Here is a 14,243-nt window from a genome sequence, read left to right on the forward strand (position 1 = left end):
TTTCGGTTAGCGGTTTCTCTTTGTTATTCAGATCCCCAATGCCGGTGCAAAGCAGGGTGAGATCTGATTGTACTTCACTTTAAAGTATTTAAGTGAGGACGGTAACATTTATGTGTAGAAGTACACTGATTATTGTGGTAATAATTGTTGCTATGTCCAAGAAAGGCAAAAGTGACGAGGCACCTACATTAACATCCTGTTTGTCCTGCAAAGCTGCATTAATCGCCTAGGAACTGGTTCATGATGATTTGTGTGCAAATTGCTATAATTTCCATAAAAGCCTTCTGAATAAACCAGCTCCAAGTCAGGTACCTGTTCAGTCACAGGAATTTCTTTGGGCAGCTTTTGCACAGACATTAGCAGACCGTATGGCGCCTGCTACGATACCAGGAATGAGGTTCCCGCTTTACCATTACATGCAACATCCCACTTGGGTCATGCCACTTAAAGTGTTAGATTTAGATCAGTCCTTGGCTGCCTTTCAGCAAATACAAGCTGATAGGCTCAAGGAATGGAGGTCAGATAGACAGGGAGCTACATCATCACTGTCTACACAATTTTCAGAATCTGAGGATACTACAGGTGAGGAAGCTGAATCCTCCCTTTCTAAATCTGCATCTAGAGAGGAGGAGCACTCTTCTGCAGTGGATATACTTGATTTAATTCAGGCTGTTAAATCTATTTCGTCAATCGAGAAGGCAGCAGATCCTGTGCTAAATACTAAGGTGCCTGTGTTTAAACGTCCAAAAATAGTAAAAACAGAATTTACGAACTCAGATCAGCTGAAGGAAATTATGCAAGAGGCATGGTTTACACCCAGTAAGAAGTTTAAGATTCCCAAAAAATGGGATTCTTTCTGTCCTTTTCCTACTGTGGACTGTTTAAAAAAAGGGAGGTTCCTTCCAAGGTAGATGTACATGTAGTTTGTCTTGTGCGCAAATCTACATTACCTCTGCCTTCCACATCTTTAAATGATGTAATGGACAGAAAGATTGATTGGTTTCTTAAGACTGTTTTTTCTTTAGCAGGGGCATTGACTAGCCCAGCTATGGCCTCAGCCTGGGTAGCTAAAGCAGTGGCAGGCTGGGCCGAAGCTTTGGAAGAAGATCTTTCAACAGCTACAAGAGAATAGTTATCCTATATTGCATGTATAAAGCATTATACTTTTTTTCACATACATTGCTACCCCTCCTCCTATTCTTCCTATTCTATCCTTCCTAAATAAATTGTATCCTGGTATAGCTATGTCCCAGTCATGATTCTCATTGCACCAAGACTCTGCAATTGCCACAAAATCCAGGTTATCCCTTGTCATTATCGCAATTAGCTCTGGAATTTTGTCTCCTAAGCTCCTAGCATTTGCAGACCTAGCTTTAAGAATTTTGTCTGTGCATTTGTTATTAGTAGCCATGTCCAGAGCGTACAAAATAAATGACAAGTTTAAAGTTGAAATTACCTGTTTGGGGATGTTGCTCAGTATTTGTTTTCTTTTACTAATCAGTAATCATACTCTGTCCTTTACACCATGACTACACCTTACTAAATATAAAGATATAGTACACCTGACCACAATGGGCAAATGTTCAAAGGAGGTAAACACCAGTCAGTATGCAATAATTAACTGTTTCACCGAGCAACTTCCCCACACATGCAATGACAATTACAAGAAATCATTACATCAAGAAACATACATGAGTTTGCATAAGAGAGAACTGTAGAGAGCAGATTGGGGATGACTTTTCATAGGTTTTAAAAAACAGATAATATGCATAAGATGAATTACATACTTTTGAGGCATTAAGGCAGACCATTTGTGGTAGTGTTGGTGTGTTGATGTTTCCCTTCTGTTTTCCTTCGGCTTAACGCAGGTATAACGCTATTTTTACCTCTGCCTCTTCACACCCTGTTAAACTGCTGCAGCGATCATCGCTGTCCTCTGCCAGTGACTCGCTCGCTGTAGCTCGGCCACTTCCTCTTTGTTTCACAGCAGCCGATCCTGGATCACAGGGCAGCAGCAGAGGCCAGGAGTCGTGAGGGAGCGGTGCATGCAGGCGGCCAGCTGGAGCGCTGGCCGGCTATGTGAGTGCATGTGGCGGTGGAAGAAAAAGCCGGGCTGGGGCTTGAAAAGGGTGGCAGTGATGCTACTCTCCACTCGGTGTGTGTCGGCAGCTCCTATGTTTATTCCAGTAGGAAGGGCACGAATAGTCAAGGGAGGGGACAATGTAGGAAGTGCTCCCCTTTAGGGCTGGAGCCCGGCGGCAACAGACTCCATTGTCTCTGGCAGTTCAGCCCCTGTGCATACGGGTCAAGGACAAAGGATCCAGAAGTAATCTTCGTGGATGCTCTGTCAGAGAGATGGAATTTTCATCATCTGCCTTACATGTTTCCACCAATTTCTATGGTACACAGAGTGATTTGAAAATTCAAACAGGGAGGGGGCGCCGCGATACTAATAGCTCCAGCCTGACCCAGGAGAAACTGGTATACAGATCTGCAGAGGCTGTCGGTGGATGCTCCGTTCCTACTACCTCAAAGTCCAGATCTGCTGATTCAGGGTCCCTGTCTCTACAAACATTTGGATCGACTGTTTTTGATGGCGTGGCCATTCTTCTGCGAGCATCTTTTGCGGATTTGGCATGCATATTTTCAGTGGTGCGCTGCCAAAGGTTTTGATCCGAAATCTTTTAGAGTTTCTAGAATTCTAGCTTTCCCTCAAGAAGGAAAGGACAAGGGTATCCGCATAGCTTCCTTAACGGTTCAAGTGTCAGCATTATCTGTATGGTTTCAAAAGAAAATTTGAGACCTACAGGATGTTCGCACTTTTATATTCAGAGAATGCTTCGCATTCAACCTCCTTTTGTTCCCCCTACAGCTCCCTGGGATTTAGAATTAGTTCTCAGGGCACTTCAAGTTGCCCCATTTGAACCACTGAATCGTGTGGAATTCAAATGGTTGACAGCTAAAGTGCTTTTTCTTCTGGCAATTGCTACAGCTAGAAGAGTATCAGACTTGGGGGATTGTCATGTCACCCCTCCTTTTCTGGTATTTCATCCCGATAGAGCAGTTCATCGAACCAAATCTGGATATCTTCCTAAGGTGGTGTCTAAGTTCCATCTTAATGAAGAAACAGTAGTTCTGGCTTTTCAGAGACCGGACCTCTCTGCAGGAGATGCATCATTGGACATAGTCTGTGCCTTAAGGATCTTCGTGGATCGTACCAGTGCCATCAGAAAAACAGACACTCTCTTTGTCCTTTATTAGACATTATGCCTTTTACACATTTGCCTCTCAGGATGCTGCATTTGGGTGAACAATTCTCCTGTCTAATCAGGAGCATCCCCTCCTTTAGTTACTGCTATGATATGTCCCAAGGTAGATCCTGTGGATCACTGTGGACCCTGATAGAGAAAGCAGAGGTTATGGTAGACTTACATAGATAACCCTCTTTCTCTGAAGTCCACAGGGATCCCACCCTGACGCACTTGATTTGAGAATCTGTACGCTTACTAACCTCTTCCTGTCCTTTGGTATGGAAGTGTAAGTATGTCTTCTCGCCTGAATAGGTCTCCCTTTTGATTAAAACTGCTCCTGCCTTAAGCTTTGGAATCAACAGAATTGTCTGAGCCAGGAGGTGGGGATAGAGGGAGCTGGCCCAGTGCATCCTGGGAGTCTCAGAAGCTTAACTGTTTGGTGCCCTATCCGCTGTCGCTTCATCATATCCAAAGGTAGATCCTGTGGACTTCAGAGAAAGAAGGTTATCTAGGTAAGTCTACCATAACCTGTGCTTTTCCACATTTTTTGGAAGTAGCCTCCTACTGCGATCACTCATGAGGTTCCCGACTGTGCTAAACACTCTTTCCGATTACACACTGGAAAGTGTGCAACATAAGCACAACAAAGCGAGTTTGTACAAGGGGCTCCAAATTGACTTTTTTCCTCCCAGTATTCAAAGGGACTGTGTGACATGCTAATTTATACTTTGTCATTAAAATAATCGTCCACCATTCTACTGATGGTTACTGTATAAGATTGAGTCCCGGTGGAGGTGTCAAGAAGTGTGGGCAATTCTATTAAGCCTGACCAGATGTCATAATGTTGTTTCACTCTGTTGCACTGAGTTGACTCATCATCACCAGCAGTGGGTTTTTGGAAAAGGTAATTTTTTTTCCTGGCAGCAGCATTTACAGAAAACATTGTTGTGTCATGTACTACTTGAGGTGACAACTTGCTTGTAAGGAGCTCTATGCATCTCTTAAGATCTGTACCACTTGGAAAAAAAAGATGTTGCATAGGACTTAAATGTAGAATACAGCAAGTTTGCCAAAATGTAATGATCCAATGTATCCTGGTGAAGCAAAAAAAATTACTTGATCTACAAGTACTACATTATTTCATCTCCAAAAGGATATAAATACATTAGAGAGTGTACAAAGAAGGGCAACTAAAATGGTGCATGGCCTACATCACAAAACTTACCCGGAAAGGCTAAAAGATCTTAAAATGTATAGTTTGGAGGAGAGAAGGGAAAGGGGGGACATGATAGAAACTTTCAAATATATCAAGGGTCTTAACAAAGTTCAGGAGGGAAACATTCTTCAAAGGAAAAGAAGTATTAGAACTCGAGGGCATACATTGAGACTGGAGGGGGGGGGGGAGGTTCAGGGGAAATTTAAGGAGAAATTACTTCACAGAAAGGGAGGTGGATGTGTGGAATAGCCGCCCATCAGAGGTGGTAGAGGCTAAGACTGTAGGGCAATTTAAACATGCTTGGGACAGGCATATAAATATCCTTACAAAGAATTAAGGTTAAAAAAGGGTTGAGATTGCCTGAAGGATAAAATAAAAAAGGGGCAGACTAGATGGGCCAAGTGGTTCTTATCTGCCAAATTCTATGTTTCTATGTTTATACTTAGTGGAATCACTTTGCTTATTCTCTTCCTTCAGCTTCTCTAGCTGCTTTTCCAGTAGTTTAATTAAGGGAATCACCTGACTCAGGCTGGTAGTGTCTGATCTCTCTTCATCGGTTACAATATAAAATGGTTTCAGTAGCTTCCATAATACAACCCTGCAAGGAGGGTTGGACTCGTCACGCATGTTGCAACCCTCTGTTTGGTTCCCAGGTATGGAGGCTGGTATGCACTGGAGCAGACACTGGATTATGCTGGATGGCATACAGAAACAGCAGACTGTCATGAAGTCAGTCAGCAGAACAGAGTGAGAGCACAGGAAGACAGGTACCAGGAATGGAACAGAGCACGGAAGACAGGAATCCAGCATGGCACAGGAAACAGGAACGCAGTTTGCACAGAACCGCAGCTGCCTGTACAAAACCGCAAAGTAGAGATTCATTGCAGCAGGTACAGGGGACCTCACATCCACTGCCCGTAGAAGATGCTGGAAACCAGCGCTATCAGACCCGGCAAGTGAGTGCTGTGTTCCGTTGTGCTGTGACACCCTTTCTAGGATGAAGATTCACCCACTGCAGCCACCCTTGCGCACAAGTAATAATCCTGGATAGGGAAGGAATTGGATGCAGGACTCTTTCCGATCTTCAATGAGGAGGTTGATGAAGATGTTGGCGATGGAAATTGCGTGTGCTGGGCACGGTCCATGCTGCTGGTAGCTGATGCTGGACTGCTTGTTATTATGTTACAGGATTTTCAAAATGTGATAAAAAATTTACATGAACTGGCTGTAAATGACATTACACGGCAGAGGTGCCTAGATGGTTGATGTCCCTACCTCTTCTTACTTCTGCAACACAAATGGTACAGATGCCATGACAAATGCAGGATTTTAAAAAAAAATAATGCCACACAAAAGAGGTAAACATTATATTCCTATGCCCAGGCATGACACTGTCCTTCATATTACTGGCAAGAACTGCTTCCACTTGTGGCTGACTTACTGTGACACAAACATCCTCCTCTTGAATTTTATCAACTTGTTCTCAAATATCTCTCTCATCCTGTTGCACTTCCACAGTAGCATCCTCTATTTCCATATCTAAACCAACACCATCACTACTTTTATTACTCATCTCCATATATCTGCATAGGGTTCAGAAATTATAAAAGGAGGCTTCTCGATAATTACAGTGTCAGGATTATAAATGTCACAATCAGACAAAACACTAGTGAACACCCTTAGATTTTCCTCAGGAATTTTTGAAAATTGGTTGGCACCAGAAAAAATATAATTTTTATACCACTTATGATTTTTGGACTGCACACAGTCACTGACAATGGAAAGCACACTATGCAATTATTTTTAGTTGATTATAAAAGAGAAAGACAGGTAACTTGTTTACTAGGAACAGAAAAGCTCTCCTTGCACTAATTGTTTTGGGGTGCAGATGATGGGGATATCAGTGCACACAGTCGCTGATACTGGAAAACACACTATGCAATTTTCTTATTCGATTATAAAAGAAGACAAAAGGTTTTCGTGTTGCAGTAATAGTTTTGGGGTGCAGATATGAATGAGGGCAATACCACCGCACACAAAACAGTAATATACACTGCGTCTCTAGGCAACACACGTCTTGAAATATATAGTATTTTTTAAATGATTTAAAAAAAAAACGGCAATTTTTGTTCTTTTAGACAAGAGGATTTTATTTATTTTATTTAATAGGAAAACTCAGCTCTTTTTGGGATGCAGCGGATAATCATAATATCAACTCTGTCTCCGGCCAGGCTCGTACACAAGTGACAAGCAACACAGCAAAATAATTTCCTTTAGGAAAAATAAGAAAAGTGCTTCTTCACGGTTTTTTTTTTTGCAGCACCAAAGTTTGCATTTGCAGTGTGTAAAGGCCCATACACACGGTGAGATTCGGGCTATGCCCGATTCTCACTATGCGACAGGGGCTAGGTCGGCATCGCAAGCACATAATGAGTGTGCTTGCGATACTGACCAAGGGGGTCATTCCGAGTTGATCGCTAGCTGCTTTCGTTCGCTGCGCAGCGATCAGGAAATAAATCGGCACTGCGGCGCAATGCGCACACGCGTCGTACTTTTACAACGAACGATGTAGTTTCACACAAGGTCTAGCGAAGCTTTTCAGTCGCACTGCTGGCCGCAGTGATTGACAGGAAGTGGGCGTTTCTGGGTGTCAACTGTCCGTTTTCCGGGAGTGATTGGAAAAACGCAGGCGTGCCGGGGAAACCGCAGGCGTGGCTGGACGAATGCAGGGCGTGTTCATGACGTCAAAACAGGAACTGAATAGTCTGAAGTGATCGCAAGCGCTGAGTAGGTCTGAAGCTACTCTGAAACTGCACAGAATTATTTTGTAGCCGCTCTGCGATCCTTTCGTTCGCACTTCTGCTAAGCTAAAATACACTCCCAGTGGGAGGCGGCATAGTGTTTGCACGGCTGCTAAAAACTGCTAGCGAGCGAACAACTCGGAATGACCACCAAAGTTCTTAAAAATATTGGCTAAAATGACCTTCAGGCTGTGTGTATATCAGGTGTATATGAAACATAAATACATTCTGTGTTTAGACTTAGGTCCCATCGCCATGATATCTCATTATGGTATGCAGTTATTCCAAAATACGGAAAAATCCGATATCCAAAATACTTCTGGTCTTAAGCATTTTGGATAAGGGATACTCAACCTGTAACACAATCCAATCCAATACTGCCCGGCATATAACTAATACAGTAACATACTATAAATTAGTGGTGTCCACAGGCAGGACCAGGGCTAGGAAAGTGACTGTGGGTGTTTTACCGCTGTGTGACACGAGGTGCAGTCTGTGTTGTCACTGTGGGAAATTAACGCTTTGCCTCATACTGGGCTCCGTGCCTGCTGGGAAGAACTGAGCCGAGTCTCGGATCTCCTAAATTTGGGTGTGTTCAATTTAAAAACAAAAAAACAAAAGCTACTTATCTCTAGTATTTACTAAGTGTTCTATGCAAGTATACAGTAGCCTCAACAGTAAACAAAGATATTTTTTTATTTTTGGGGGTAGCAACTCGTCTGAGGGGTGTCTTCCTAATGCTAGACAAGTATTACACCGGTTTGCATAATGTAGTATGATGTGTGACCTCTCACTATTCATCCCCAGAAGCAAATGAAGATAAATGTGCCTGTGCACACCCGCAAGCATTCTGCATCTATCAGCCCTTATGGTCGGAGAAGTAGAAAGTGGACGGGAAGGGACGTTCTCAGATAAGCTGCAATCCGCACACACACATGCAGCCAAGCAATTAAGCACATATATATGTTGGTGATGTGTGTGCAGGGGTTGATATTGCAGAGTTATATAGGCACACACCTGCAGATGGCTCACACTATGAGCAGCCCAGTTACATCACCGGTGGTGTTGGTTTATTAATAGCAGGTACAGCCGTACTCACTGTTACACACCGGTTCTCATGGTTCAGAGCAGGGTGTCATATAACTCACCAGCCAGTGAGTGTATGTAGGATCTGATTAGTCAAGTGGGAACACTGGAATAATTCCAGGTAATCGCAGGTCTCTCTGGAGCCAAGTAGGGGACTTCTGTCCAAGATGGGCTCCTGCACATGCGCAGCAGAGAACTCGGTGGCCATCTTGGAATGGGGCATGAAGTCTCCCTGGAGAACAGGAAGACTGGAGTCTGCACTTCTCTTTCAGCAATACACATGCTAGAAGGTGTTACAGGTCAGGTTCAAATACAGGCAGGCGATGAGGACACGTCGTAAATTAGGCGCATATGCAGCAGATGTGGAAGTGTATGCTGGGCCTGTCTGAGGTCACGTCTGTGAGCAGGAATCGGTACCCTGATCAGCACATAACAATACTTACTACTGCAGGGCCGGCTGCAGGTAAAGCACATTCTGCATATTACACAGCGCAGCCAGGGGCGAGGGAGAAAGGCGACACACCCAGCAACCCTTATGTACACTCTGGTTCCATAGGAACGCCCCACCCCTTCTTCTCTGTTACAGTCGTCCATGCTCTTGCCGCTAGTTACCGGTACTTCCCTGGAAGGACACTTACAGGTCCGCACTATCACAATGAGAGCCCAGGGGTATGTAACACCACTGCTGTCACATAGGGAGGGTGACCTGCCTACAGTACCAGATGATACTGCTGAACCCTTAGTGCCTGTCACCATCACAGCCAATAGGAGTACAAACACCACCAACCTGCGGTAAGGCTGCAGATTACTACATGTCCTAATGGACCCCCCACCCTGCTCTCAGTCCACGATGAGGGGCTGGTGGGGAGTTCCTGGCCATAGGGGGCCATGACAATATTTCTATGTGGGTGACGTCCTAGGGATGATCTGGAGAAACCACCTAAACGTAGCAGTCAGCTGAGTGATGCCATGTAGCAGTGTGAGAGCCTCTGCTGTAAGGTCACCTATAGCCATTTGTGTATCTGTCCTTGCTCCTCACATACTGCCCCCTACAGGCGGAATCACGGGCTCTCATCATTATATGTGACCAGAGGAGCAGCCTGATCCCTCTCATACCCGACGATCAGACATCTATTCTCCCCAACATATTACAGAACAGCGAGGTGCAACAGGAGCGTCTCACACCCAGAACAGCCGCCGTGCACAGTCTATGATCTCCCATTCTGTCCGGCAATGTGATAGATGTCACATTATAGAAGAGCGAGCATCACTGACCTGCACTGGACTCTGGGAGGAATTCCTGCAGCCCCCGATGATCACCAGCATCCAGCTCTACACCGGCCTCAGTTCCTGTGTATGACAATAAGCAGACAGTGTTACACACAGACACACATAGGCAGAGACAGAAGGGGCAGTGTCTCTGTGTAGTAGTCATTATTCCCATATGCCCAACAAAAGATCCAAAAAATTTAGCGGGAGCTGGTTAAGATCAATACCTTGTATGCAGACTAATACAGCTGTCCCCAAAATGTGGAAATGGATTTCTACTTTCTATGAAAAACACTAAAATAATAAAGACATGGGAGCGCTAATAAAAAGCTGGACTGAATACAGTTAAAATATTTATTATTCAATCTTACTAAAAAACAAAAACTTATTATTAATATAAAATACCTATAACCATGGATAGGCAGGTGGACAGATTATCAATAGCTCACAATTAACACAATTAATATGTATGCATGGATCCAGATAAGAAAAAATGCTTTAATAGAAAATAGTTGCAGTTCGTCAGGTAATTAAGGCATATAGGGGTATATTCAATTGAAGCCGTCTGTCAAAAAGACGGCAGTTTTCGACTTTTTTAGGTCGGAAGGGGTTCAGACCTATTCAATATAACCCCAAATTATTCGACAAGTCGAGGAATTCGACTTGTCGAAAAGCACGTGGATCGGCGGAATAGCTGCCGATCCGCGTGCTTCTGTCGAAAACGGGGCCAAAACCGCCTCCTTTTTTACCATCTCAATCAGACTTTAAAAACAGTCTGATTGAGATGAGGGAGCCAAGAGGAGGAGACGGGGAAGAGCGTAGCCACCGCTCACAGCAGCGTACACCCGGCTCCAGCAAGCGAGACCTGCTGGAGCCGGGTAGACGCTGCCGTCAGCGGCGGCTGCGACACATCCTCCGGCTACGCTGCTATGTCGACTGCTGTAGCGCTGCTCTCCCTGGTCTCAGCTCCCGTTTTTCAATTCGACTTTTTTTAAAGTCGAATTGAGATGGCATTGAATAGCTCTTGTCAGATCCATTCCGACAAATGAATGTCGGGATGGATCCAACTTTAATTGAATATACCCCATATACTTTTGGCATCAAATTGGTTGGTAAAGAGTCCGTTCACAGCCGGAAATTGCCTGCTATGTGTATCATATCGCACTTCAGCTTGTTCATACTGGCTCAATTCAGAAGAAGATACTCCGAGACCTTCAAGTTGGGTATGGATCAGCAAGATCTACATGGAAGAGGTCTACAGCCATTAGGTCGACCACTAATGACAGACATGCATTAGGTCGACAAAAGGTTAACATAAAAAAAGATAAACAACATTTTTAAATCTGTTGGTGTCATTTTCGCTGTCGAAGCATGTGGAAGCCCAATTATCCCGATTCACTTGCCATGCCTAAGGCGAGGTTACTATTGCCAACCGTAGTGCACGTGGGTGGTCAAGTATTAAAAAGTTGATTAAGATGCTAAAAACAAACAAACTCAAAGAACTGTGTCGACCATTTGAACCTATCGACCTTTTACATGTCCACCTATTAACCATGTCAACCTTTTGTCTACGTTGACCTAATGCATGTTGACCATTATTGGTCGACCTAGGGGTGTATTCAATTCAAGTTGGATTTCCCGATTTGTTAGATTAACGGAAGTTTAAGGTCGAATCCAGATTTGACCTATTCATTCATACTCCCGTTTATCCGACTTGTCGGAAAGCACGTAGATTGGCTACTTAAACCCCGTTTCCGACAATGTAAATCCGACTTTAAAAAAAAGTCAGATTGGCATTGTCGTTTACGGCCAAATTCTGTCTGATTTGGCCGCTAATTGAATACTGCATTGTCGGAAAGGATCCGACAAGCATTGAATACACCCCATAATGGCCGTTGACCTTCCATGGTTGACCTAGAGCCCGGATACCTTCAAGTCACTGTTAAAGCTATTAGTGCTGACAATCTCTGCCTCTACCCCATGTAGACCTAATTTATGCCTAGGATTATTCTCGGGGCCAAACGTCACAATTAGGCGTCAATTACAAAAACAACACATAATACAGGTTGAGTATCCCTTATCCAAAATGCTTGGGACCAGAGGTATTTTGGATATGGGATTTTTCCGTATTTTGGAATAATTGCATACCATAATGAGATATCATGGTGATGGGACCTAAATCTAAGCACAGAATGCATTTATGTTTCATATACACCTTATATACACAGCCTGAAGGTCATTTTAGCCAATATTTTTTATAACTTTGTGCATTACAAAAAGTGTGTCTACATTCACACAATTCATTTATGTTTCATATACACCTTATACACACAGCCTGAAGGTCATTTAATACAATATTTTTAATAACTTTGTGTATTAAACAAAGTTTGTGTACATTGAGCCCACAAAAAACAAAGGTTTCACTATCTCAGTCTTACTCAAAAAAGTCCGTATTTCGGAATATTCCGTATTTCGGAATATTTGGATATGGGATACTCAACCTGTAGTAGGAAAAGCCATATTATTTACCTACTAAATATAAAAAAGTATTCAAACATGTATTCCAAACTCTCTTCTTACTTGTCAGTGATATTTTTCAGGTGATGATACACATGATGACATCTGGGACATATATTGATACATATGTATACTTACATATGTAAGTTTTAGACTCCATTTTGTGATACGAATGAAGTATATACTGCTTTGGATATACTCAGTAATCCTAAGTGGTGCAAGTAGAACTTTTTTCTTCGTGGTACTGATAGTAAAAATGGGCATGGTAACGTGTCATGAGGGGCCACACATAACTAGGGGAGTGGCTACATGACATGACAATAGGGGGCATGGCCACATTATGCCACACACCGTAATTCTCATTACACATTAAGCCAGACACCGTAACACCCATTACACATTATGCCACACACCGTAATGCCCATTACACATTATGCCACACACCGTAATGCCCATTACACATTATGCCACACACCGTAATGCCCATTACACATTATGCCACACACCGTAATGCCCATTACACATTATGCCACACACCGTAATGCCCATTACACGTTATGCCACACACCATAATGCTTATTACACGTTATGCCACACCCCGTAATACCTTACATATTATACTACACACCGTAAGGCCTATTACATATTATGCCACACAGTTATGCCACTGACATCATTTTATGTCCCACACACATAAATATTCCTTATAAATTATGCCCCAGCGATGGGCTGTACCATATTTCTTAATGGTACTCCATACCACCCTACTTTCAGCACTGGTATTCCTGCAACTGATTAATGCCATTATATTAATACACGTTTAGGTGTGTTTCAAGTAAAGCACCAGGCATCTCATAATGACATATACAGCAAATGATATATAGTATTATAATTTTGATATGGTCATTTATTTATTATTTTTAAAGCCCTTACATCTTCATCTGCAGAAGGATAAGAAAATCTGAACCTTCTGGGAACATGAGACTTCCTATCTGGTCTGAGCTAATTCTCTTTCAAGGTTTCTGGAAAATGTGAAGAAGATTGATAAGTGGATAATTGCTTCTTCTGAAACATCAATTTCTTAAACATTAAGTGTCTGTTTAACGGTTTCTAGCAAATAACAGACACCAATACTTGGAGATGCATCTTCCTCCCATCCTCACATTTCTTCCCAATCAGGATCCATAAATTCACCCTGCTCTTGTGAGGGAATCTATGGGATCAGAATCTCCCTGGAAGACCACCGAAGCCTACCTAGACCGCTTATTATAGAACCAGAGGATGACAGAATCCTATCCGTAGATTCAGATATTCTAGAAAGGCACCTATCCATATTACAGGCCCATAATGGTTAAACTGAAGGCTCAGATAACATCTTTGGGACCTTCTGGGTACAAGGTAGAGAAGAATCACTCTTCCCAGACGGACGACCTCACCTTGAGAGTTCTGCAATGGCGTGCGCCATGGATTTAGCCCATTCCAGGATCACAGGCTCATCTGATTCACATACCGTGCACAGGACTCCTGATTCTGTGAGACATTGGTCACATTTTGCTACGCATTTGTAACATGCAGAAATAATGGTACAGAAGTACTAAACTATGTTTTAGAAGCCTTTTCTACTTTCCCTGCCATGTTGCTATATACACCAGACACTGAGCAACAATATCTGTTCCAAAGTACACCTGCTCCAATCACTCTAAGCCAGTGATGGCTAACCTTGACACTCCAGCTGTTGTTGAACTACACATCCCAGCATGCCCTGCATCAGTTTTAGCATGGCCAAATAGCAAAATTGTAGCAGGGCATGCTGGGATGTGTAGTTCAACAACAGCTGGAGTGTCAAGGTTAGCCATCACTGCTCTAAGCAGTACTAATTGCAGATTTACTAAATATTGGTCAAATTCAGAAAACACACAGGAATGGTAAGCAGTGCGTTCAAACAACTCAAGTACAATAACTGAATAATATAAACTCCCAACATTCTAATAATCCCCACAAATGGTTAATCCGTTACTGCTGCCTTTAACCAGTGCACACATATGCTCAAACCGTAGGGTTAATAAGGAACACTTTATACTCCCCCCTAATGGATCAGCAGCA

At 43.1% G+C, this 14,243-nt stretch overlaps 1 protein-coding gene across 5 annotated transcripts in view; it reads right to left on the reverse strand.

The window, feature by feature from the left end:
• The window catches only part of LOC134995703 (oocyte zinc finger protein XlCOF7.1-like), a 68,122-nt gene that overhangs the window by 31,117 nt on the left and 22,762 nt on the right, over positions 1-14,243 (reverse strand). For all 5 annotated transcript variants that reach the window (XM_063951127.1, XM_063951124.1, XM_063951125.1 and 2 more), the window contains exon 11: positions 9,630-9,704. In XM_063951127.1, coding sequence (XP_063807197.1) covers positions 9,630-9,704 — 75 coding nt within the window. The remainder of the gene's footprint in view (positions 1-9,629; positions 9,705-14,243) is intronic.

This window comes from Pseudophryne corroboree, chromosome 2, assembly GCF_028390025.1.
Source record: "Pseudophryne corroboree isolate aPseCor3 chromosome 2, aPseCor3.hap2, whole genome shotgun sequence".
NCBI classification, from domain to species: Eukaryota; Metazoa; Chordata; class Amphibia; order Anura; family Myobatrachidae; genus Pseudophryne; species Pseudophryne corroboree.